General features: G+C 39.0%; 1 protein-coding gene across 1 annotated transcript; it reads right to left on the bottom strand.

Annotated features, from left to right (window-relative positions):
• Positions 1 to 411: 411 nt before the first annotated feature.
• UBE2J1 (ubiquitin conjugating enzyme E2 J1) lies at positions 412 to 27,010 on the bottom strand. The gene is made up of 8 exons (XM_061427829.1): positions 26,759 to 27,010; positions 17,760 to 17,833; positions 15,741 to 15,872; positions 13,459 to 13,543; positions 13,077 to 13,182; positions 10,633 to 10,762; positions 9,277 to 9,396; positions 412 to 3,295 (listed from the first exon to the last, which is right to left on the bottom strand). Exons 1-8 carry the CDS (start codon positions 26,787 to 26,789, stop codon positions 3,017 to 3,019), a joined length of 957 nt encoding a protein of 318 aa, XP_061283813.1. The 5' UTR covers positions 26,790 to 27,010; the 3' UTR covers positions 412 to 3,016.

Raw genomic sequence — 27,010 nt, 5'->3', positions numbered from 1 at the left:
CATAGCTTCTGGGATGAGTTCCTCGACCAAGGATTGAACCGGGGCCCTCAGCAGTGAAAGCACACAGTCCTAACCACTGGACCGCCAGAAGATTCCCAAAGTACACATTTATGTACACATTATTTGTTTAAAGTTAGGTTCACTAAACATGTTCCCCTTTCATATACTTCTGTGTAAGTAATAAAACAATATAGTGCTTCAGTAGTACTGAATACTTCAGCCTATATTTCTGCACAGCTAAGCCCAATTGTGTGAGGTTTGCTTGTTTCTTGATTCTGCTCTATAAAAATGGGAGGACTCAAGGTACCAGGAAGTTTATTCATAGCCAGAAAATAACAAAAAGATTTCTTATTCTCCTGAAATAGGAAACTTTGTGTTTTCATAGTCAAAATAATACACAATTTGAAAGGATTTTGTTTTTTAAAAAGTAGTTGAGAATTTTGATGAAATTCATTTATTTCAGTAGAATTAAACTATAAGCAGCATGAAAATGTAAAGTGCTACATAAAAGTCCACAATACATAAAATTTAAAAGGTTTCATTGGTTTAAACAGTTACAGGCAAAACAGACATGTTTTTTTCAAGCATGCAAGCTATTTTAACTATCCCTGTATGTGCTGTGTTGGTCAAAAAAAAAAGTCATGAGTTACCTAAACCTTAGGATTTGGGAAAGGAGTCCTAAGCATTTATCTACCAGATCACATGTTTTTTCCTGGCCTTATGCTATAAATAAGGGATTGCAGCGGGGCTTTAAAAATAATGGTTTTCTGAAGAGGCCCTTTATCAGAGTGTTAAGAATGGCTCCAAAGACCAATTTTGTTCATTAACTCCACGATGGGGGTCAGATCGACAACTTAAGAATTTTTAAGTAGCAATGTGAGCTGAAAGGGAAGAAGCAAAAGATATGCCACTTTCAGATATGTGTATCAGGTGCTAAAAAAGGAAAAAAAAAAAAAGGGAGAAGCTGGCCTGGCAGTTGATGAGTCAGGGATGAGAGGCCAACTCAGGTAGAGGAGGAACTGTATGATGTGCCTTCTTCTTAATCAGTTTTAAGTGTACATGCACCCCATGGAAACATGCAACAATATCACACAGATTGAGGCTGGCTCAGAGGGAAAGCAGGGGAGATTGTTCCTAGCACACGATTTATCTCAGCATAGGCTGAGACATGGGGATGTTCTTCTTAGGTGATAACGTGACCTGGTGCTGCCCAGGTGAGTCAGTGTCCTCTTGCTAGGAGACCACTGAACCAATATCCCTAATATCTTACACTCCAGATCAAGACTTCAGAACATATTTTCTCAGGGCAATAAAGTTGTAAGATACTAACCTATAATTTTTCTGACATAGGAGGTCTTCATAAAGTCCTTAGGCTTTTAGAAAAACTTTACCAACTTCCGCTGTAGACAGAACAGTAACAATCTGTAAAGACCTTAAAAATGCTAATTTATTAAAATTTAAGAAAACTGTGCATTATATCATGGTATACAATATGTTCTTATTTTAGATACAAACATAAACTGGGCTATCAAATGAAAACAAATTGTCTAACAGTTCATAGAACCAAAGCTTTATGAGAGCAGGAATAAAAATGAAATTGGCCTTTAAAATCATTTTATAAATTGTTTCTATATTGCCCATAATAAACCACATAAGGACTTTATAAATATCACTCTCCAAAGTACTCAAGATACATTATGGACTAACTTTTGTCATCTTGCCTAAAACCTAAACACAATTTACAGCACTGAGTTGTAAAAAAAAACAACAATAACTTACAAATGCATTTTTAGAGCATAACCTATTTGAAAGTTGGGGACTGCCTGTATTTAAAAATTAAATCTTCATTAGCAGTACTCTCGAGAGTGCCCTCAATGCTGCTACTGAACATGCTGAAGGCAATGTTTTCCTGTGATTATGTTCTCACCAGGCATTATTTACGACGATAGTTTCAATTATCTACCAGAGTTTGTGGAGCTAGCTAGCACTAAGTTATATATTGATTTTTGCACTGAAAATGATCTCTTGGGCTTTGATTAGATGGGCAATTCTAAGTAGAGGTTTTTCTAATTTCTCTCACTGTTACATGGGCCCTGAGCTTTTCTATTAAAATGGTACATGAAATAGTTCAATATTATGCATATTCCTAAAATAATTAAATTTATAGTGATTATAAAGCTAGACATACAATACAACTCAAAAGACATACAAGTCCAAGTAGAGCAAACACTCAAATCTTAAGACCCTCCCATTTAACTTTTGGAAGAAAATCAAGCAACTTCCTGGCTTGGACCCTTCCTTCCTTAAATCAAAGATCTATGGAGGATTGTTTTCCTTCTTTTTTAAAAAAAATCTTGTGTGTGAACTGGAGAGAAGGGGATAACAGCATATCAAAGTGGTTACAGAGCATTATTTCCTCTTCAAATAACATCCAGTAATAAAGATGTAATCTCATTTCCTCAGAAATGTTTGACCAAAATAGCTACTTTCACCAAAGAATGTTTAGGACATAAAGTCCGTCATAGAATGGGCAATCCCAGTATCTCTCACATGAATATGTTTTAAGCAAGCTATTTGAGGGGTTTTATTTTTCCTTTTCAACTCTTATCCCTGTATCATTCTACATAAGTAGAAACAGAGTACTCAATAAATGGTATTGAGTAACTAGTAATACTCACTGGAACTTAAAATCCCATCTTTTATCCAAAAATTTCGAAGGGCTATACAGAAAGTATCACAAATTTACATAAAGAAAAGCTTGAGGCATGAAAAACAACAAATAAGTTATTTCCCTGTAGAGCAGATTGGATAGAGAGACAAGGGACTTTGACTTCCAGTCCCTTAAACTAAGCAGGACACTGAATGTCTAGAAATATTTATACTGAATTTATAAGGATCAAAAAAGGAATGAAGGGTAAATATAAAATAATTATTTTGTAAACAATTCTTAGATTATACCCAATGCAGAATGTTTAATGAAGCAGCTGGGTCACAGCTCTTAAGACACAAAACAATATTATAACTCAAAGTCAAATATGTACTCATTGGCCAGATATATTCGTCGGAATATAAGAGCTGCCAATGCCAAAGTCAAGATGACAATCAAGACAGCAGATCCGCCATGATCGGTGTGGTTGTCTCTTGGCTGCTGGCCCTGGGTGACATCCGGTGAAGTAGACGACCTTCTCTGACTCTGCTGCTGGGCCCGGCGCTGTCGAGGGCTCATGGAGGTACTCTTAGCTACGGGTTGGGCAGGCTGTTGAAGGGATGCTGCTGAGGGGTTCTGGGTTCCATACTACGAAATTTTAAGAAATTCAGTTTGCAACTGGCAAAGAAAACTTGTATACATACAGGCTATTCAACAGTACATGACATCACAGAGCAGTAAGGCAAAACTACCAGAATTCTCTGAATGCTGAGATGAGTAACTCCCGCTTCTGAATAAGCCAGCAACACAACTTATTCTGAGTGCTCGCAGGTGGAGGAGGAATTTACCAGCAACAAATAAGACAAGGACAGAGATTATCCACTTTCTCCACAGATGGCTTTGTACTCTCCTCCGGCTGCAACTCCAATAGTATCTGCTAGCATCTGAGTACTTCCCTTCTTTCAGGAGTCAAGGAGGAGAAGCAACCCGATTCCCACTTTCTACATAAAGATTTACCATATTCTAAATGGCAAAAAAGGACAACCCTCAATAGTGTTCTTCCTCCAATGTTATCTTACTACATCAATAATCATAGAACAGAGGAAATAATTTCAAACCATATGTTCTACATAGTAATATTGTTATAAAAGTTAGATGTGGTTTTCAAAACAGGTTTATCCTTTCTCACAATCCCCGTCAACTGAATTGAACACAAGTCCAGAACTCTTTACTGTGTGTTTGAACTGTGTTACTTTATGAGTGTAAAGCATGAACTATTGTCAAGAGTACCCTGGGTATGTGCTGAGAAAAATGTGGAGGTAGGTATGGGAGACTCAAGTGTATCCTCTACTTTGGCACAGGAGGTGCCCCCTAAAAAGCCCTGGGTGTCAACTGCTTTCTATCCTTTCAATGAATGCTTGGTCAAAGCAAAAACACCATGTGGTAACAAGTGATTCAAAGCCATAAATGTGGTTTATAGACAAGAATGGAGAACGAAATGGTAACCCACTCCAGTACTCTTGCCTGGAAAATTCCATGGATGGAGGAGCCTGGTAGGCTACAGTCCATGGGGTTGCAAAGAGTCAAACACGACTGAGCGACTTCATTTTCTTTCTTTCTTTTTTTTTTTTTTCATTTTCTTTCTTTCTATAGTTCCTTTTGGAGAAGGAAATGGCAACCCACTCCAGTGTTCTTGCCTAGAAAATCCCATGGATGGAGGGGCCTGGTGGGCTACAGCCTATGGGGTTGCAAAAAGTTGGACATGACTAAGCAACTAACACACACACACATACACAGACAAGAAAGCTCTACAAAATATGAATTTCATTTTGCTTATATAGATAACTTAACTCTACCTCTAATAACCAAAGTCTCTGTTGTATTGAAAACTTTATACTGATTATAATAGAGCCAACACACATTCTTTCAAATAAGTAAGAATGCATGTTTTATTCAGAATAACTTTTTAGACTGAGTAAATACAAAAGATTTTAAATACTTTTCATTATAGAAAATTGCATTATTTAGAAGAAAAAACAATCTAAAATATAATTCAAATACTTAAAAAAAAAAAATAGGTGAGAGAATAAGCTTTGTCCTGATAACAGCTATAAACAGTAGGGGAAAAAAGAAGACATTACACTTTAAGTCCGACATCACCCCAACATTAAAAGATGTAAATAATCTGAGTTTCTTAAAACTATCCTTTGGAAGCACTCAAACGTGGTGACCCATAACACAGAGGCAGAACATGGACTTCCCTACTCCAGGCTCAGGAGAAAGGTGCTCACGGAAGAGCAGGCACACGAAGACCGCGTTTTATGACGTCTTACACTGTCACACTGTGTCATGTAGCAGTTTAATACTAATGGAGTTGAACTGAGTTACAGTAACCAAGACAATAGCACCATTGCACTTGAAATCTCCCATTCTTCCCACTGTTCAGCCAAGAGGACAAAAGTGTCTGATGAGCAAAAGTACTCAAGGCTTATAGGGAAATGGGTTCTTAAAAATAAAAAGGAAGTTGGTAGAATCAATCCAGAAACTAGCATTAGACATTGACTCATCTTAAAGCTTTTATTTACAGGTGTTGTTTTTTTCCAGTAGTTTGAGTGGTGAACACAAGCCTGACCAGGACTAAAACAGGTAGTCTTATCATCACTAGGCTGCCTTCAGCACTTCACGGATGTGTGACCCTAAGCAAGTTATTTAACCGAAGACTCAGCTCCCTCTCTTTTTTTTTTTTTTTCAGCTCCCTCTCTTGTACAAGGGTAATATCCAGTTCAGTAGTTGTAAAGATTCAACAGGATAACAATATAAAGTGAGCAGGATACACAATTGCTTATTAAATGTTAGGCATTACTAATATTACTATCGATACATCCCTTTGAAGACTCCAGATTGAGGTTAACAAAAGAAAAGTCATGACTTTGTTTAGGACTAATTCTCACAATTTTATTAGTATGATTAACATATTTAGAACAAATCCCTCAAACAATGACTTTAGATGATATTTTAGTATGTGTACTTCATGGAAATATTTATGTAGATACACTGCTTTAAACAGGTTCCTAAATATCAGATTCCTTTTGGATGATACATTACTGACTAAAACTTAGTACTGTGATATTATGAAATTCTCCCTATTTTAAACAATCACATCTTGGTAAAACTGTATGACTTCAATGTTGTAGACCCAGAGGACTCTAGATTGGAGCTGAAGGACTAACTTCAGCTGGACTCAGTTTTGGTGGTTCTTACTGAACCGCAGATGCAGAATCAACTTGGACTTGGCCATTTTCAAAACACCATGGGTTTGGTGGCACAACATTTAAATCATTGCTGTTTGCCTAAACTTGTTCAAACACATATCACAGAATGTATACTTAAGTGATAATCGTTTCTATTTCCTTCATTAAGATGAAGTGATCATTTCTGGGAACATAAAAATATGTGATGTTTGTATCCAATTAAATTACATTTAAATATATATGTCACAATCACACATAAGTTTCTTGTAATACATATAAAATTTTCTATAGTTTAGCATCTATAAGGGAGTTTTGTGTTTGCTTCTTAATACAAAGTGGAATGGCTTATTCAGAACCTTAATCTGGTGAAGAAGGAAAAAACCTGATAGACGGGAAGAACGTAAGTCGACCATCAGTATTGTTCCCATTTCTACAGAGCTAAAAAATCTGCATCAAAAAGCAACAGATGGCCTGATGTTATCTGCTGTATTTAGACTGTGGGCAATCTCTCGCCCCTTCAAAGATAAAAAAACGTAGTTTATCTGGGATTTGATGTATAACATCTCAGTGAATTCATATTACACTGGCATGTAAAGCAGCTGCTGCTGCTGCTGCTGCTAAGTCACTTCAGTCGTGTCCGACTCTGTGCGACCCCATAGACGGCAGCCCACCAGGCTCCCCTGTCCCTGGGATTCTCCAGGCAAGAGTACTGGAGTGGGGTGCCATCGCCTTCTCTGATGTAAAGCAGCTACCCCCAGCCAAAATCAGGTTTCAATTACCTCCCTAGTGATCAAATTATATAATCACACTCTGAGATAATCTGTATGTAAATATAATTAAGAGATAAACTTGTAACTAAATGCAATTTATTGTTTTAACCAGAATTGGTATCAATTACCTACCTATACCTGTGAAGAAGAGTTCTGTGTTAGGTACTTTAAAATCAAAATGGGTGGTGATCACTTTGTAATGTATAGAAATACCAAATCACTACGTTGTGCACAGAACTAACATAGTCTTATAGGTAGATTAAACTTCAAAAACAAACTCAGAGAAAAAGAGATCAGATTTGTGGTTACCAGAGGGGTGGGCAAAACAGATGAAGGTAGTCAAAAGGTACAAACTTCCAGTTACATGATAAATAAGTCCTAAGGATGCAATGTATAATATGATTAATGCAATTAACATTGCTGTTACATATGAAAGTTGTTGAGAGTAAATCCTAAGAGTTTTCATCACAACAGAAAAAATTTTTTTTTCCATTCATTTTGTATCTATGAGCTACTAGATATTTGCTAAATTTATTGTGGTAATCATTTCATGATATATGCAAGTCAGATCATTATGCTGTACACCTGTAAATTTATACAGTGCTGTATGTCAATTACATTGCAATAAAACCAGAAGAAAAAATAAGGAAGAAATCAAAATAGAAAAGACTACTGTAATAACAAAAGTATTGTTTGTGCGATCTAATTTACTAAACTTTGTCATTTCTTTACCTGTATTCCTAGTATATTTTTAAAGTGCCAATCCTCAGATTCATTTATTCAACCAACAAATACGACCTACTATATACAAGGCACTATGCCAGGCACTAGGGATACAGTGCAGTGGAGAGGCTGATCCTCAAGGAACGTACATTCTGGGGAGTGAAATAGACAACAAATAATTGTAAAATAAATTACAACTGCAATAAGGATAACTGGAATATGCAACAGGGGACTTGACACAGATTTAAAACAGACTAAAGACATATTTAAATACATCACAAAGTATTAGCAGACTGTCTTTATAGGTGACTACTCTCCTCTCTGCAGTAGGATGGTTCTATTGTTTAAAAAAACTATTTATGACACAGAAAACAATTAGAATTCTAAAGGTGAAAAGTAATCTGAATATTTTTTTAAATATTTCAAGCTAAAATATATATTGACTAAAACTAATTCACTATATCCCTCTATAACATATAATTACATGGGCAACACATAAAAACAATTAATCTCTTAGCAACACACTTTCTTCTTATACCTCCTTTTCCAGTCCCCTCCAAGAATTTACTTTACAGCACCCTCTCTCCTGCTTTCTCCAACCTACGTTTTTCTACCCATCTCAGTCTCTTGAATGGGAGAGGACCACTCAGTCCCACTTTGTATTTGCCTAGGCAAATGTGTATTTGCCCAGCTTCTATTTCAATTTCCCTGACCCTTTAACATCCTCTCTAAACTGGGGAAGGGGGGAAAGATGTGTCTACTCAACCAAACAACCTGTTACCAAAAAGACAGTTCATCTCATATATAGAAAGGAAAGACAATGTTTTTCCCCTATAATCCCAATTACGTAGCAACAATCCAGTCACATTTTCTTAATTGGTCTCTCCAATGACCAAGACCCACTAATGTTTAGACAATAGGTCAGGGCACAACTAATAAGATGCACAGCACCCATGGAATCTTTCCTTCAGTGATTATTTATTAGACACTTACTATGTGCAAGGCAGCACTGTCCAACAGAACATTTTTTGAGATGACAATAATGTTCTGTATCTATGCTGTCCAAAACGGTAGCCACTGGCCACTTGGGGCTTTTGAATGCTTGAATTGTGGCCAGTGTGACTAAGGAACTGAATTTTTAATGTAGCTTAATTCTGAATAAGAGCAAGAAGTTTATTTGGGAAGTGATCCCAAGAAAGCGTGCGCATGAATGCTTAGTTGCTCAGTTGTGTCTGGCTCTTTGCAACTCTTTGGACTGTAGCCTGCCAAGCTCCTCTGTCCATGGATTTCTCCAGGCAAGAATACTGGAGTGGGTTGCCATTTCCTCCTTCAGGGGATCTCCTCAACCCAGGGATCAAACCAGAGTCTCTTGAGTCTCCTACACTGCAGGCAGACTCTTTACCCTCTGAGTTTTAATAAGGTAACTATAAATTCAGAGAGCCACATGCGGCTAGTGGCTATTCTACTGGACAGAGACAGTCTAAGGCAAATCTCTGACTCCAGGCCTTTGCGTCAGTGCCTTAAGACAGCTTAAGAAACCTGCCAAAGACAGAGCACCTATTGAGAAAGTGGCCAATGTATGTGTATCTAATTTTATTCAGAGTCTAGCACTATAGTGAAACTAACTTTTCAGAAAAGTCATATCAATAGAAGAAAGGTCCTATTTACAAACCTAAAATTGTTTTAGTCCAGCTCCATTTAACAAAAAAGATGAGTCAGAAAACATGAATAACTTGTTTAAGATACTATAATTCATTAGAGGGACAGCTTGTCTTGAATCTGTTAGGAGGACCAAAATATTCAGATAGTTCATCTAGAGATCTTCTCTTCCTACTGCAAATAATTATGATGGTACAGATATAGATGTAAAAGATAAGAGCCATACCGATGTACTTGCTGTAGCACCCTGGAATGTTGCAGGTATATCATCCTGTAAATCATTTAGTGAAAAAGAGTGGTTTAAGTCCGACTCAGCAATAGTCTTTCCAGATGAATTAACCTCTGCCTATAAAAAAAAAAAGATACACCCAAGAGCAGTGTCACAAGAGGAGATGTACAGAATAACCCACAACCTACTAAATTCTCTCTTGGATTTATTTTTAATTATTTATTTTAATTACTACTTTAATATCAACTATTTAGCAGGTAACCTCTGAACATGCATGGTGTCCAACACTGTGCTGGTAATTTAGGAGGAGGAATAGACAGCACCTGTTCTCAAGGAGCTGTTACTTGGTGAGGGACAAAACTAATACTCATGGTTCACGGTCCACTTCTAAAAGCTCTAAAAACTAAAGTTTTTTGTAATTTTTAGGCATAATCTGACATGTGAGGTTGTTAACAGTGTATGTATTTTCACATTAGTGTAAATATTCCCAGGTTTGCTGATGAGATATTAAATAGACTTGATTATCAGGAGCTACCCCAGATCCCACTGTGCATGTTAGTACAAGTTTAGTATTTTCTAAAATCTGAAATTCTGATGTACAAGAGACATTTGGCCCTAAGATTTTCAGAGAAGTAATGTTAAGTACAACGAGAATCCTCAGAAGGAAGAAAAAAACCAACATTTATTAAGCACCTCCTCTCTCAGGCACCACAATAGAACAGAAGGAAAAGTTTCTCCCAAGACCTGGACATGGAAGGGTGTAAGAATGTAGAAAGGTGAGACAAGGGAGGAGGCAGCGCTGCTTAATGCAGGCTGACGTTTTTGATGGAGCTAATTAAATTCCAGAAGTAATTAAATGTTTGCGCAAAACATACGCAGAGCAAAAGGATATGAGAGATACGTCAGAATATTAATAGCAGCTATTGCGTGGGGATGGGATTATGCATGATTGTTATTTTCCCCTTATTGCTTATCTATAGTTTCTATAATAATAGTTAAAATTTATTATGCACCAGACAGTTCTAAAGTGAGAATCAACTCAATCCTTATAAAAATCAAACAAGTACCATTATTTATTTACAGATGAGAAAAAGGTACAATATGAGCAATATGTCTCATGTCCTACTACTAATAAGCAGCAAAGCTGAGATTTGACCCCTGGTAGAGTATACCAGAGTCCAAGCTTTTAACTATTACTATGCTATAATACTGCTTCTGAAAATATATTAGTTTTACAATAAGGAAAATAATTTGTAAAGATCTCAGTACAATGGAACTGTACTGCTTTATCCAAAATTTGGCTAGGCAACAAAAGGGTTTCATAGTTAGAATTTATTTACAAATTTAGAATACCTTAAAACTGATTTGTCTAGCCAGTTCCTTGGCTTCTTGGTCAGCCTGGCTTGAATCGCTTCCAGATTTTAAAGGCAACAGGATATCCTTCATGGCAAAGCCACATCCCTCACAACAGAAATCTTGTGATCTGGTAGGAAGTAATTTTTTGATGGATATAAATCAGATACTCAAAAGTTGATCTATCTAAGATACTCAAATACTGAGTGATTAAATTTAAAAGAACATTGGACAACTCCATATCACATTCCTACAGGTAAATTAGATAATTTGGGCAATAATTATAGTTCAAACAAATACACAAGTTAGATTGGTTTTTTTAAAAAAAAAATCCATGTCAATTATTCCTCAACTTTAACTATCTGAAATTTTTAAAAAAAAATCAGGGTTTAGATTTCATTTTTTCCCAATATACTACCTCTTTAAAAGAAAAGTTTTAGATCTATAAGACAGCATACAAATTGCTTAACTACACTGTTCTTAAGTTCACACACAACAAGCCTATATTAAGTCTGTGTAAAAAGTCCATTATAAAGCTCAAATTGGGAATTCTCTGGCAGTCCAATGGTTAAGACAGTGTTTTCACTGCCATAGGTGTGGGTTTGATCTCTGGTCGGGGAATTAAGATCCCATATTCTTTTGGTGTGGCCAATAAAAAATTTAAAAAATTGAATACTATTTACAGATATTTCCAGGGGAAAAACCCAACAACTCTACTCATCTAAATAGCGGTACAATTTGAAAGATAAAAAACAATTCATGGAAAATCCAGACAATGAAATTCATCATTCATTATAACAAATAGAAACTCAAAATAAGTCTGTTAACTAGACTATTTCCTAATATTAATTTGATTTTCTATGCTTCCATTTTCTTTTTTTGTATGACTAGAAGTAAATCTGTATAATATACAGTTACATCACTAAACTTTTACAAAAACTATTTTGTCATACTTCTAGTTCAACATAATAAAACTCTTACATCTTGAGGAACATACTATTACATTATAAAGAACATACTATTTATAATTTCATGTAAACAAAACACATGTAAAAGCTGTACTAATTTAGTACTTACTGAGGAATATTTTTTGTTTCAGCAAAAGTAGCCTTGCTGTCCATATCCTTTTGAGAATCAGTTGTAGCCAAATTATTTATCTTAAAGTGTGTGCACTTTTTTTCCCCCTCTATTTTTTGGTCGTGCTGAGCAGCATGTGGGATCTTAGTTCCCTGACCAGGCAAAGAACCCTCGCCTCCTGCAGTGGAAGTGTGGCATCTTAACCAGGGGACTGCCAGCGATGACCCAAAATGTGTTCATTTTTTAACTGAGAAGTCAGATGAAGTTTAAGGGAGAAAATTTATTTTTAATACATTAGTTTATCCATAAGGACAGTATGCTACCATGGTTGAATGCAAAATCATGTTTTAGAAAGCCTATTATCACAGACTAAGAACCTAGACTATATACAGTGAGAAGTCTAAACAAAAAAAGCCTAACTTTTTTAAACTTTGTTGTACATGAAATGAGCTGGATACAAGAATCAATTTAGAAAGTCAACAAAGGAGATCAAAACAAATGCTATGTATTCAAAGTACATACTATAGTCTGTGAATAGTAGCTACAAGGTATATTCCGAACTTGGGAATAACGCTTAAAAGAAAAGTTGCTGATAAAACAGGGAGTCTATCAAATCTTCCTGAGGGATAGAACCCAGGGATCAAACCAGTGTCTCCTGCACTGCTGGCGGATTCTTTACCGCTGAGCCACCAGGGAAGCCATGCTAGGGTAAGATATACTATCATTTAATTAAACATAATAGATCTGAAGGGTGGTAGGCAGCAAAGTTCAGAACAGGACAATGGTCAAACTCAAGAATTGGTCTCCACACTACTCCAAGGAGAGGCTACTTTGAATCTACTGGGTTATACAGACAGAATGTACCTGAAAAAACCTAGAAGGCAAAACTGCTGGGAAACTACAATTTGATAAAGAAAATATTCTTTGCTTTATTCCAGATCACTTGTTGAGCACTCGCTATAAGACAGATGCTACAGATAAAAAGATGATAAAGTGGGTTTCCTCCCTGCCTTCAAAAAGGTTTTTAAAATTTTCATGGAAAGCAACATACGTATCATTACTCCGGCTCTTTTCTACCTGTAACACTGCTCACGTGGAGATAAATGACCAGTACTGTCTTCTAGAAGATACCATGCCCTGTAGGCTGGTATTACCAACTACTTTTTAAAGCTAGATAGCATGAAATAAATTCTTTAGAGTCTGATCACTCCTGGGGAAATTAATACAACTAAATTTCTAAGACAGCAAAACTAAGACTAGATCTGTAGCGCCAAGGTAGGTCACACAAAGAGAAAGAGCTTATCTGCTAACGGCCATTATCTAGAATGGTATTCACATTTTAACAAACAAGGAAAGGCAAAACTTACTTTTTGGCAAGGGCTCTTCTTTCCTCAGGTGTATAATCTAGAGAACCTATGGCTCCCTCTCCTTTTGTTGGCATAAACCCAATGATGGCTAATAAAGCTGTTCTTACTGAAATAAAAAGTAAACATCAATCTAAGTTGCTTTGCAAAAGGAACTCAGACTACTCTGAAAGAAAAAAAAGACTCAGAGTTTTACTAAAGAGACACAAGTAGGGGACTGTATTAAAATGATACAAAAATCCCAATAGCAAAAAGCATTTTTATTATTTATTCAATAATATAAAATTATTTATCCAAAACAGCTTCAATCTCGAGAGAGTATAATATCTTATTATTATGAATTGACTCAAGTTCTGCAAGACTTGTGTTCACTGTAAATACTCACTGCTCCATGAAGGCTGCCAAGTTTCAGGATGATGTCCTGAGATGCTCAAACAGATCTTCTTGCCTACTTCAAATCGTCCATTAGCCTAGGAATAAATAAGGAATTTAAAAAATTATGTATGTGTGTGTGTAATGTTTTATACTTTATAAGCATAAATATATTTTACATATAAATAACTTTTTAAAGATAATTTTTAGAGAATTTTTAAAGGATGGGATCTGTAAGGGGATACAGACTTTTGTCTTCTTATAGATACCCCACAAATATTTGTTAGATTCTGAATGAATAATAAAAGCTGTTTTTAGAAGCCGTCATAGCACATTTTGAAACTGAGTTCCACAACTGACATCTCAGTAACTGACATATAATGACGTCCTAGTATGGTGCTAGGCTCTGGGAAGGAGCTAAAAGAGAAGACATACAAAGGCTAGGGTAAAATCTAAGGACTGGCTGTCACCTAACTAGATCCTGGGGAGGAAGGCTCTGAGGCGGGAGTGCCTCTCAGAAGGACGATGCAATTCCATACAGGAACACAGAAGTGAAAGATGAGAATGATTTCAGTTTTGTCTTGGTGGAAGAGCTACTGATGTGTCCAGCAGGCAGGCAGAAATACAGACGTGCTGATGGCAGAAGAAGATAATGCATTTCTGACACTTGACTTTCACAGAGGTAATCAATGAAACCATTTCATAGAAATTAGAGAAAACAGTTATAGTCTGAACTTATAGAATATCCATACTTGGGAGAAGGAGAGGAAGAAGAGGCATGAAGTTAGAATACAAGTTCCAAGTAGGTAGAGTTTTGACTTACTCTCTGCTACACACACAGGGTATATGACACGAGTTTAATAAATATTTGTCAAATGAAAGCTGGAGAAGATTTTTCAAAAGAGAGGAAGTGAATCAGAAAGAGCAAATACTGAACATCAGCATACATGATGATATCATCGATGAATAGCTGTGGCGTCAAATACCCTCCACCAGTTTCACCACGTACCAGCTCTTCCTTCAGACCAGCTGGCTCTCCCTACCATCTAGCAACCGAAAGAAGAGACTCCTAACACAGTAGGGCCCCTCCAGGCCTCTTGCTCCAGACCTATTGCCAACATGACTAATTCTCAATATCACCTAATATTTATTAAGCAGCTTCCATATATCAGGAACCTGACAGTATGATTATATTCTTCATATACATTCCTTTTGACAACCGAGAAAAATGAATTTCAAAGAGATTATGTAACCTGCCCATGACATGACAGACACGGCACTGGCCAGAATTCAGGTCTATTGGCTCTAAAATGAATGCTCTTTCCACTATAAACAAACACCATAGGGAAAAACATTAATTTGGTAATGATGACAATTTTTTCTTTCACCATTTGCTACTCCATGTGTATCAGAAGTTTAACTTAGATGGAAAAGGATGAAGACCGAGAAGAGATGGTGTGATTTCTCAAGCTGCTCTCTTGAGACTGGCGTAGTAAGCATGTTTCAACAGAGTGCTATGTGTGGGAACCAGAATACAAGAGATGACATTATAGAGTTAGCATGTTTTGAAGGTTACAAAGAGAAAAAAAGGCTACAGCTTAAAGTCCTAGCAGAGACATGGGAAGGTTTTTGTTTCATTTTTGATTCTTTCAAGTTAGAGGATAATCAAACACACATAAATGAAAGGAAATGAAGGAAGGAAAGCTTTAACAATTAAGAGAGGAATTTACTGATGGAACAAGGTCCCAGGAAAGATAAGAGAAACCTGGATGTATAGCTTTCCTTTACATGGATATAAAATATGTGACGATGGAGAGAAATTCTAAGATATAAACAGTAATAACATAGCTAACATTTATTGAGGACTCTACATCAGTTCTTATTCTAAGAGCTGCATGTGAAGACGAGGAAACTGTTAAAAAAAAAAAAAAAGATGAGGAAAATGAAGGACAAAGCATAAAGTGAAAAGCTGAAGGAGATAATGGGATTAAGAAGTACAACAACAGTAACTACCCTCTACTGAGTACTTATCACGTGCCAGACACTGAGCACAGCACTTTGTGTCCATTAATTCACTGAACCCTAACAACCACACTATGGCAATGAGCTTCACAAGTACTTCTCAGATGCTTCAACTTCCTAGGAATTTTTTTCCAGAAAAAATATAGTCCAAGGTCTGGTCTCCAAAAGCAAAGTTATAATAATAACGATCTACTTTATTTCTTAATGAAAAGGAATATGCACACTACACTTTACAGCCGCCAGGAAGCATTCCAAAAAGCCGAGAATTCTTACCGTTAGGAGAATAATGCTTGGTGGTTTCATGGGATACTCTGGTGGCAGTACTATTCGTCCATGATAAACTCCTCCATCAAAATCAGAATCTGGGGGCCCTCTAACTGTGAAGTGCCATTCAAAAAGATTATCCTGAACAAAAACAATAAGCACCAAGCGATCAAGAACATCGAAAAGTTGGATTGTTTCTACCAGTGAGTATTAGAAACATTACTGGGTGAGAAAAATTAACATTTTATACTATTCTAACGCACAATGTCTCAAGTATAAAAGTTATAAGTAAAAGCTATTTAATCTAGCTTTCATGTCACATAAGAGCTAAAATATTTTTTTAATGCATTTTAAAACACAAGAGCACCGTTTTCGTTGCTGTTGTTTAGTCGCTAAGTCTTGTCCAACTCTTTTGCGACCCCATGGACTGTCCATGGGATTCTCCAGGCAAGAATACTGGAGTGGGGTGCCATTTCCTTCTCCAGGGGATCTTCCTGACTCAGGGATCAAACCCATGTCTTCTGTATTGGCAGGCGGATTCCTTGCCACTGAGCCACCAGGGAAGCCCCCCGAGCACCATTACATGTTCATAAATAAGATTATAGATTTACATAGTTCTTATTACATTAGCTCCATTTATTTTTTCTGAAAAATATCTTCTGGACCCTGAAGTTTTAATATGGACTAACTGCTTGACACATTCCAAAATTCTTCACTTGAATGTCTCCCGGGTTTACTGGAATTTCAATCTTCCTTTGTATGTTTCATTCAGTTTTTGCATTATTTTGGTGTGGTTTATTGTCAACTAAATTTCTCTGAAAGGAATATAAGGAAGAAAATCTCTGCTCTTGTATGTCTAAAAATATATTTATTTTGAGTTCATGCTTTATCATTTTTTGGATGTAGATTTACTTAATTAATTAAATTATTTTTATTAAAAATTTACTTTTATTAAATTATTATTTGATCTAAAAATATTATACACTTAATTAAACTGATAAATAACCCCTGAATCCCAATTAGTGAAAATTATTATTTATATAATCAAATAATTTACTATAAATTTGGATTATTTTAGCAAACTTTCCAAATTTATCCCTCATAGATGCTGAAAAGCTTATTAGTAAGTGGTCAGTTAACTCAGTCCATGGGGTCTCGAAGAGTCAGACACCAGACATGACTGAGCGACTTCACTTTCACTTTTCACTTTCATGCATTGGAAAAGGAAATGGCAACCCACTCCAGTGTTCTTGCCTGGAGAATCCCAGGGACGGGGAGCCTGGTGGGCTGCTGTCCGTGGGGTCGCACAGAGTTGGACACGACTGAAGTGACTTAGCAGCAGCAGCAGCAGTTAACTCATAGGCTGTTAACATTATATGTTAATATCATCGGTTACCAAGTACTTCATAGTTTGCAAAATACTTGCACGAACATTATTACATTTTAGTCTCACCATTACCATGAAAATGATACTGGGCACATTTAAATGCCCTCCTTTCACAGACTGGAAGACTGAGGAAGAGGTAGAGATGTTTGTACAAAAAGCCCAAACTAGCTGCAGAGACCCCTCAAGGGGCTACGTCTCCCAAATATAGAGTCTGGAGTTCTTTCCACTTTTCCTCCCTCATATCTAAACTAATTTAGTATCTGAGGCCCTCCCCATTTTCTTAGCTGAGCTGTGCATGGGGGATCTTAGCTCCCCAATCAGGGACTGAACTCCTGCCGTGGAAGATTGGAGTCTTAACCACTGGACCAACAGGAAAGTCCCTGAGACCCATTTTATAGAGACCGGAAATCTGCTTCTTCTAAAACATTTGATTCTGAATGGCTAACAGAAATACTCAGTGTATACCTTAAACTAACACAACATTGTAAATAACTGTACTTCAATTTTTAATGGTTTAAAAAAATACTCAGAAAATATAGGGAATAAAATATATCAATAAAGCATACCAAACACATTTATAATGATTCAATGCAGTGAAAAAATAATTTTAAGAAACTCAGAAGACAGAGATAGAAACTAACCTCTAAAGGCTGTGCATGGTAATGATCTGTGGGATCTTTCAATTCTGCTGCTTCTTTCATCAAACGTTTAACAGCTAAAACAAAATTCACAAGATAGAGACATTTCAAATAAACTTTTTCCATGTGATTAGCAGATTTACAGACCTAATGAATAAGTTCCTACTTCAACAAAAAACGTGCAGAGGACTTATTCAATACAGCATATGATTTAATTATGCGATAATAGTAATAATGGGGGAAGAAAAGGCAGCTAGGCACTAGAAGAGTTACATATTAAATTAAATATATAGGGAAGTTTCAAAGAGACACTATTTTTCTCTAGTAAGTACTTATATACACTCCTTATTAGGTAGCACTCAAATATTAACTCGTGTAATCCTCAAAACAGCTGAGATAGGTGCTGTTTTTATCCCCATTTTCCAGATGAAGAAACTGAGACATGGAGAGATTACACATGTCCAAGGTTACACAGCTGGTAGATGACAGAACTAGGATTTCAACACAGGCAGTCCAACTGTACCTCGTTAAAAGATCTCCATTGACAAGAAACATGGCCTCTGGCACTCATGCTCATGAACAGTAAACCCCCTAAAATCCTCAACCTCAGGACTTTCCACTCAGTATCTTCTTTGACTTAATGGCACTGTCCTGACGTCACCGAATCTCCATAGCCCTAAATGAATTCCTGTTTGAAATGATTTCTTTGCTAAATTAAAACCTCCAATCCACTGACCCCACAACTTTCTTAACGCCACCTACACCTATACTCACTTCTCTCTCTATCCATGCTCTTGGCTCTTAGACGTTCCCCTTTCATACTCCCCTAATAAATTCAATTCTAACTGAGCCAACCCAACCATCTTCTAATTTGGAGTCTATACCCAAACAGCTAAGCATTACTGAACAGGGTTTAAAAAGTCACAGAGACAGGCCCACTGATGCTATTATAGAGGTATTATTAACAACCTCGGCTGGGACATGGAGTGCCTCATCCAATGCCACACAATGTTCTATTTCTCCAGTAAACCCCACCCAACACCTTCCAACTAGTGCCCCAAGACTATTTCACACCTATTCACTCTCTTCTCTTCCACCTCTTTCAGTTAATGGCACAGACTTTATCCCCATGATAAACAACGTGAGCAGCCTACGACAGTTTAGAGTCCTATGTGTATCTGTACCCTCTTTCCTATCCTATTGATTCATAAAGGTCAATCCTTTGATCACAGCCCCCTCACCTCAAGCTTTAGATGCTAAAAAAGAAAGTCAGGATACTGGTGTAGGATACAGGATAGCAAAGCCAGAGAAACACCAGATAGCTGAAGGCTCTCTGAAACTCTGCTTGAGAACAAACTAACACAGTTTAACACGTGCTATGAGAGAGGTATGCACCAGGTGGGCACCTAACCTGAGAGCAGACAGAAGAGAAAAGGGGTCAGGTGCTGAGATCCGAAAGAAAGACAGTAGGAATTACCCAGCTAGGTATAATAAGCAAAGGAAACAAAAAAAGTAAATGTGCAGTGGCACAGATAGGCACGCTATGGGGAGAGGTTACCTGAGAAGCAACTCACACATAAACAACCAAACAGTTCCTTATGTATCAGGACTTTTGCATAAAATTTCATTTTAATCAAGGGTTCCTAAGCTGGAAAAAATATTCTTAAGTCACTATCCTATTCCGTAACTATTAATATTCTTTTCCATCTCCTACTCTGAACTAAGCCCTATAGGCAGAGAATTTGTTCATCTGATCAGTAAATATTCACTAAGCTCATACTAGATGCTATGTGTGCTAAGTTGCTTCAGTGGTGTCTGACTCTGCAGAGCAGATGCTATAGCTACAAGTAAACTACAGTTTCTGTTAACAAGGAGCTTATAGTCTGGGGGGGAGGAGTCAATGCAAATAATACAATAAATGTTTTATTAGAAACATGCACATATTGAGACCCAATTTCTCCCCACCCTCCACCCCCGAGTTCTAGTCACTCAGCTTTGTTCAGTTCTTTGCACATACTCTACCTTCTACTTCAGACCTTCCTTCCGCACCAGTTCCTCAGCCTGCAGCGCTGCTCCTCCTCCCATCCCCCACTTCATCGAGTCTGGCTCTCACTAAGGCAATGGCACCCCACTCCAGTACTCTTGCCTGGAAAATCCCATGGACGGAGGAGCCTGGTAGGCTGCAGTCCATGGGGTCGCTAAGAGTCGGATACGACTGGGTGACTTCACTTTCACTTTTCACTTTCATGCACTGGAGAAGGAAATGGCAACCCACTCCAGTGTTCTTGCCTGGAGAATCCCAGGGACAGCGGAGCCTGGTGGGCTGCCGTCTGTGGGGTCACACAGAGTGGGACACGACTGAAGTGACTTAGCAGCTTAGCAGCAGACCTTTAAGAAATTTACTCAGAAGGGTCTCCTTGATACCTTCCTTTGTCCACTCTCAGAGGAGTGACTAGAGATTCCTATCGGGACACATAAAAGTCCCTGAGGAGTCCTGGGAGGAGAGTGGACAATGCTCTCCGAGTTATTTCTAGTGGTCAATCAGGTTTGGAAACCACCGCTCTGGAGACGTTGAATCCCCTTGCGTTAAGTCCTAACAACACTCTATAATTTCTCTTTTATAAAGTTCACCTCTCACTGGTGATTAACACCTGTCTTTCGTGCTCAATAACAACATCTACTTCACTGAAGTCTCCTCAGGACTTAGCACACAGTAAACACTCATATATTAGCTGAAATGAATGTATCTTCCCCCAACAAAACTCTCTCCAAGGATCTGATTAAAAGCAGTGGTTTTCAGATTTATTTGATGAGATAAAATCCTTTGTTCAAAGAAAGGTTTAAGGAGAACCTCAATATGTAAAACAGATAACAGCAGGCTAGCATGGAAGGACCTCTAAGCTATCTACCCTCTTCCACCTATTTCTAAGAGGCCCAGAGAAAAAGAATTGAAAACCCTTGGTTTAGAGCCACGTAAAAATATAATTAAGTTAATATTATCAGATATAAATAAAGTCATGAAAGTTGTTTAACATGATTGGTTTAACATGATTGCTGTCAGCAATCAAAGATGCCAAGGAAACTGTTTTTTCTTTATTTCTCATCAGCTGGCTGCATAAACTGACGAGGTCAGATTTTATTCATTCCATAACCTTATCACATTTTTCTCTGCCTCTTCCTCACTCAGTTTATTAGGAGAGAAGAAAATAAACATCCAATGGATAGTATGAGAGATGTGTGGAAGGGTCGAAACTGCTGCAAGAAAGAATTTAAAGGAACAATCAATCATTGGCTCAACTGAAACAAGAGGGAAAGGGGCGGGGCACAACCTCTGGAAGAATGACATGGCCCAAGGCCCATCAGCAACTGAAACTGATTAGAACCAAATGGGTCCAAGATGGCAGACAAGTGGACTTCCACTAGACCTTGAGCCTCAGCGTATGTTTATGCTCTTCCTAACACTTCAGCAAGCTAAAGGACACACCAACAGGCACCGTGACAGTTCCAAGGCAGTTCCTCCACCAAAAAGTGGGCAGTGGCCCAATTCCAAAAAATCCCCGCCCCCTTCCCCCAAACAGCTATTACAGTCCTCCCACTCATTAGCCTATGGAATTACCCAGCCCATCAAAGCTAACCACATCATATTTCCAGGCACTTCTCACCTTCTGTGATGGCCTACACTCTGTCTGTAGTGTGCTTCTCTCTAAATCCACTTCTTACCTATCACTTTGTCTCTTACGGAATTCTTTCTGCGATGAGACATCAAGAACCTGAGCTTCATTACATGCGGAAACCAGATGTGTGATCCCAGTTGGAGGACTGTGGGTTCTGGCTGAGTTCAAATCCTGGCCAAGTGAGTTCAATTCTTAATATGAGGTGCATGGTTTCACTAAACAAGTTGATTTTATTAGTTCATGGGCCAACATGAGGACATACCATGTGAGAGCCAAAGCACATAGTCAAACAGAAGGTAAAACTATTCTAGTGTACTTATAATCTATTTTTCCGGAAACAACATATACTATGAACACTTTTGTGAAAAAGAACATGGACTCTGGAATTAGAGCTGCATTAAAATTGGCTCTGACATTTTGTAGCTCTAAATACTTGAAAAGTCTCCCAATCTCATTCTGCTGCAATGTTTATATCTGTCAAATGAAAGTCAGTAATTTCTTCACATAATTCTCCTTTCCTTTACACCCCTCCCTCTTCCCCAGGTCAGAAATGGACTGGGATTTAAGGTCCTTTGATGATTCTCTCTGGTTCAAATGCAGGCCTTAAGCATATGAAGTTGGCAACAATGGCATGGCTCCCTGCCCGCAAAAGACATGTCACTGCTATGGAATAGTCAAGATTCAAAGTACTGCCTGGAAACTAGGGCTGGAGCATAGTATGCTCCTGACACTCCATCTCTTGCTACCACATGGCTAGTGAGGAAACTTCCCATTCCAGCTCCTCTCTTAACTCTTTGCAAGGTTATAAATGGAACTCTCCAACCATGGTAAGATAAGATGTGATAGCAAAGGAAAGGAAGGTGGGGAGCACATGCATTCCTGCTTTCTTCTTTTCATGGAGGCCACATGACCACTCTGGATCCAATCTCTAGGTTCCAAGGGCCTCCCATTAGCATTCTTCACATGCTCAGCTGACTCACTGGACTTTGGAAACAAAGCTCCAGGAAAAGGGGATCATTTACTGGTCACTCACATGCATCTATATTCTCTTGGAAAATAAATATCTTGATATCATCAGTCTCCAAAGCATGGGTAAAATGCAGGAGACAGGCTTATCAAGGATGTGAAGCCAATGTTATGCTCCCCAAGAGCCTCTTCCTGCTCCCATAGTGAAGACACTTCAGCAAATATTTAAGGACTGATATTTCTGCCCACGAAGATCTTGCAAAGGTATATATTCGACAAACATTTAAAGAATATCTGAGTTATGGAGATAGAAGAATGACTAAAACTGTTTCTTGTCCTCAAAAAGCTCGTAGAGAAAGACATGAAAACAATTAAAACAGAAATACTGACCAAGGATGCACAATTATACGGACTACTTAGTATGCCTATGGAAGCTGGACAAGGCGGAACCTTAAAGAAGATTGAAGAATTAATAGGAATTTCACATGAATAAAAGGGAAGGCATTCCAAGCAGAGGTTCCAACAGGGACCAAGGCATATAGGTAAGAGCTGCTCCATCTGGAGAATCACTCAGGCAAAATGGGTAGATGGTGAAAATGCAAAGGAGCATAAGAGTGGTAGGGGATGAGGCTGGTGAGGAAGGCACGGATCAAATCACATTCAGCCCTCTGTGTTTAGTTGCTCAGTTGTGTCTGACTCTTTGTGACCCCATGGACTGTAGCGTCCTAGGCTCCTCTGTCCATGGGATTCCCCAGACAAGAATACTAGAGTGGGTTGCCTATCCCTTCTCCAGGGAAACTTCCTGACTCAGGAATAGAACAGGGGTCTCCTGCATTGCAGGCAGATTCTTTACCAGCTGAGCTACCAGGGAAGTCCATCTAGACCGAGCTAAACAGTCTACTTTGAACTTTATCCATAGCTACCAGGAAGCTATTAAAATTTTGTTAATTTGAGGGGGCTTCCCTAGTGGCTCAGCTGGTAAAGAATTCGCCTGTAATGCAGGAGCCCTGGGTTCAATCCCTGAGTTGGGAAGATCCCCCGAAGGGAACGGCTACCCACCCCAGTATTCTGCCCTGGAGGATTCCATGGACTCTACAACTGAGCAACTTTCACTTTCACCAGGAAGCTATTAAAATTTTGCCAATTTGAGGACTGACCTAATTTTTTATTTTGTTTCAACTGATCTGGTGATGATGGACAGTAATTGATTAGATACATGTGACTTTGTTCATTAGTGCCCACATGGAAATGCATGTATTTGTATGTGTTTCAGGGTAGGGAGTGGAGTAAAAAAGTAGACCAAGAAATCAAAGATGACTCCCATGGGTTCCTAGGTGGCGGTCAATTCCTGGGATAAGGAAAGAGGGGGAGGAAAGAAAACTAACTGGTTTTTGGTTTTTACACCTTGTAGAGATTTTTTTTTTTTTTGGTTTGTGGGAAATCTGGGTAAAGATGTTAAATCACCAGTAAGTTCTGTGTATCTATAGCCTAGGAGAAGGGTTTAAATCGGACATTAAAACTTGAGAATGATTAGCGTGAAGGGGCAGAAGGTATCCTGGGTATGGACAGAGTACGTGTGTGCTCGGTCACTTCAGTCATATCCAACTCTTTGTGACCCCATGGACTGTAACCCGCCAGGCTCCTCTGTCCACGAGATTCTCCAGGCAAGAATATTGGAGTGGGTTGCCACGCCCTCCTCCAGGGGAACTTCCTGACCTAGGGATGGAACCCGTGTCTCCTGTAGCTCCTGCACTGCAGGCAGATTCTTTACCACTGAGTTACCAGGGAAGCCCACAGATAGAGTAACTCCTATATTTCTGATGGAGGTAATCGGTGCCTTTGCACCAATTTCTTACATGCCAACCATCTGCTAACGAGCAGATTGGGCCCTTCTGAAGAAATCTGGCCACAGGAAGTTCTTTACACATTATGTCCCCTTACTTTGTACTCTGAGACCCTGATACTTAGACCAGAACAGACCCAAAAGAGAGAGCAGGGTGCCTGATCCAGAAGCACCTACTGACAGGGTAGTCAGAGGCTCAAGAGGTGTCCTCACATAGAGTTCTGCCCATTATCACAGGTCCATTCTAGAAAAATCATTAAAAATACATTGTTTCATCTATAAAATGAACAAATTTACTATCCATATGCTAACAAACTGGCCTTTAACCAGTTATTTGTATTGTCTTAATTGTTCCATCCATACCTCTAAGACAATTACACGTCAGATAGAAAAAGGGTTATAGCTCTTACATTGTGCAGCGTTTTTAACCACTTCCTTTCATGCATGCGTTACCTTAAAAAGTATTACAAGACAGAAAAAAACAAAGAAAACATTTTCACTATGCTTCCCGCACTTTCAGTAAGTTCCATATTTCGGCTAATTCACTTTTTCTATGAATACCAAATGATCTGTAGAATTAAAAAAAAAAAAGTTTAAAAAAAAAACCTCCTTTTTAGAACAACAGCACTACCTCTGAGGAAATGAAACTGAAAAGACGAAGCAATTTATTATACGGCTAGAAGCATGTCTACCAAAGAAAGCTCAACCAGTACCTTCCTTACAGTAGGTCATACAGTGTAGAAACAGAATAAAAATTCTGAAGAATTTTAAAAGCTTATCACAGTCTCGGGTACAATAACCTATCAAAATTCAGCAAAGTCCTCTGACAACAATCTCTTGGGACCCACCAACACTCCATTCCAAATTGCACTATTACTCATTTTCATTATTCTCTGGACATTCCACTAAATACCTCAGCTGTCTCAAGGAACTTGGTATCATGGGACCAGTCACCCTACGTTTTACCCACATATTGTTATTAAAATCTAGCACAATTTTCACATTCTAAACATTCCACCATCTAATCTTAAAATTAAGCTTTTCTTTCCTTCTTTCTCTTTCATCTCCCTTTATTCCCCCTGGCGTAGGAGATGGGTTGAGCATAGCAGGGGTGGTGAATCCACTGAAATTGAATCCTATAAACATATTTCTTCTAGAGTCCAAACCCTTCCGCGGATTTTTTTTTTTTAAGTCTATGGCTCCCCCAAACGTTATGACTGATTCTTGGTTACTGGAGAACGTTTCTTAGCCTGACAGAACTCAAGTTAACAAAGCTCTGTTCAATCAGTATCCTCAGGTTTTTCTTCAGTCTTTGTTACGTTTTTAAGTCATTAAAAAAATCCAAGATTCACAGTACTCTCTCCAACACCATGCTAATCTTGGTGATTCTTACTGAGAAGTTGCTTCTTCGGTAGAAAAAAAAAACCAATAAAGGTTGGCCAAACCATCACTAAACTAAAATCCTTTATTAGGATTATTTAGACCTAAAGTGTGGAGTTTCTCCCTCTGAACAAATTTATCAAGGTACAAATCCAATACCACTTATAGAATCCAAAGGTTTCAAGCCTATCTTAATCTGAGAGCTGCTTACTTGTCGTGCTTCTTTATTTTGTTGTTAAGTCGCTAAGTCGTTTCTGACTCTTTCGCGACCCCATGGACTGTAGCCCGCCAGGCTCCTCTGTCCACGGGATTCTCCAGGCAAGAATACTGGAGTGGGTTGCCATTTCCTCCTCCAGGGGATCTTCCGGACCAGAATCCCACCCGCGTCTCCTGCACTGGCAGGCAGATTCTTTATCGCTGAGCCATCAGGGAAGCCCGCTTCTTTATTATACACCAGAAAAGTATTTGAGGCTAGTGTTTGGCTGCTTCTGTGAATGAAGCAGGGGTATTAAAGACAGGAAGAGAAGTTTCTATGCCTGAACAGAGACATACATACATCATACCATACCAGTATGGCTAAAATCATGGTTAGTTCTAAAGTGCATGGCTCAACTAGTTTTCTTAGCTTTTTGGTTAACCGCTTTAGTCTAGAACATTTCCTTTATGTCTGTAATTCTATTTGCCCCCAAAGGCTGCAAACAGGACGTTTAAACGAAATCCTCAAATGAGAGTGAGTCAAACAGCCTATATATAAAAAGTCCGGTGGCGGCGACGGAAAAGAGCTAACGACCGTGTTCAAGGCGCAGGTAGGGCAAGGGGTTGATCTCTATTACTCACGGCTATCACCATTACACCTGTTCTCGGGGATAAGCTGATAACCCAGTTCTACGTGGCGAAAATGAGGGAAGGGCAGTCGGGGTGCGGAGGGGAGACCCCAGGTTTTGTGCCTGCCGGGCCGCCCGGCTCCGCGGCCTGCACCAGCCCGGCAGGCAGCGGGCTGGCGTAGAGCGCGGAACCGGGAGCGGAGCGGCGAGTGGCGGCCGACGCGAGGGGACCGTGGAGCGGGTCCCCGGGGTCCGGGGTCACTCCCCCATCGCGCTCACCGTGCGGCACCGCCCCCCGCCCACAGCCCCGCTCACCCGGACTCTTCAGGTTGTAGCGGGTCTCCATGGCGGGTGGCTGGCCCGGCTCCAGCCTCCCGGCCCGCCGCCGCCGTCACCGCCTCTCCGCGCCGCCGCCTCCCGCGACTCAACTCGGTTCGGGCCGACCGGGTCTGGCCGAGGAGCCGCCCCGCCCAGGCCTGGACTGCGGGCGGGGTGGGAGGGCGCGCGCTCCGCGGTGGCGCCGCCTCCTCCGCTGCTCCCCCGCCTCCCAGAGGGCCGGGCAGGCGC

The sequence above is a fragment of the Bos javanicus genome, chromosome 9 (assembly GCF_032452875.1).
Source record: "Bos javanicus breed banteng chromosome 9, ARS-OSU_banteng_1.0, whole genome shotgun sequence".
Lineage (NCBI taxonomy): Eukaryota > Metazoa > Chordata > Mammalia > Artiodactyla > Bovidae > Bos > Bos javanicus.
The sequence above is the reverse complement of the archived record's forward strand: the minus strand, read 5'-3'. Positions and strand labels throughout refer to the sequence as shown.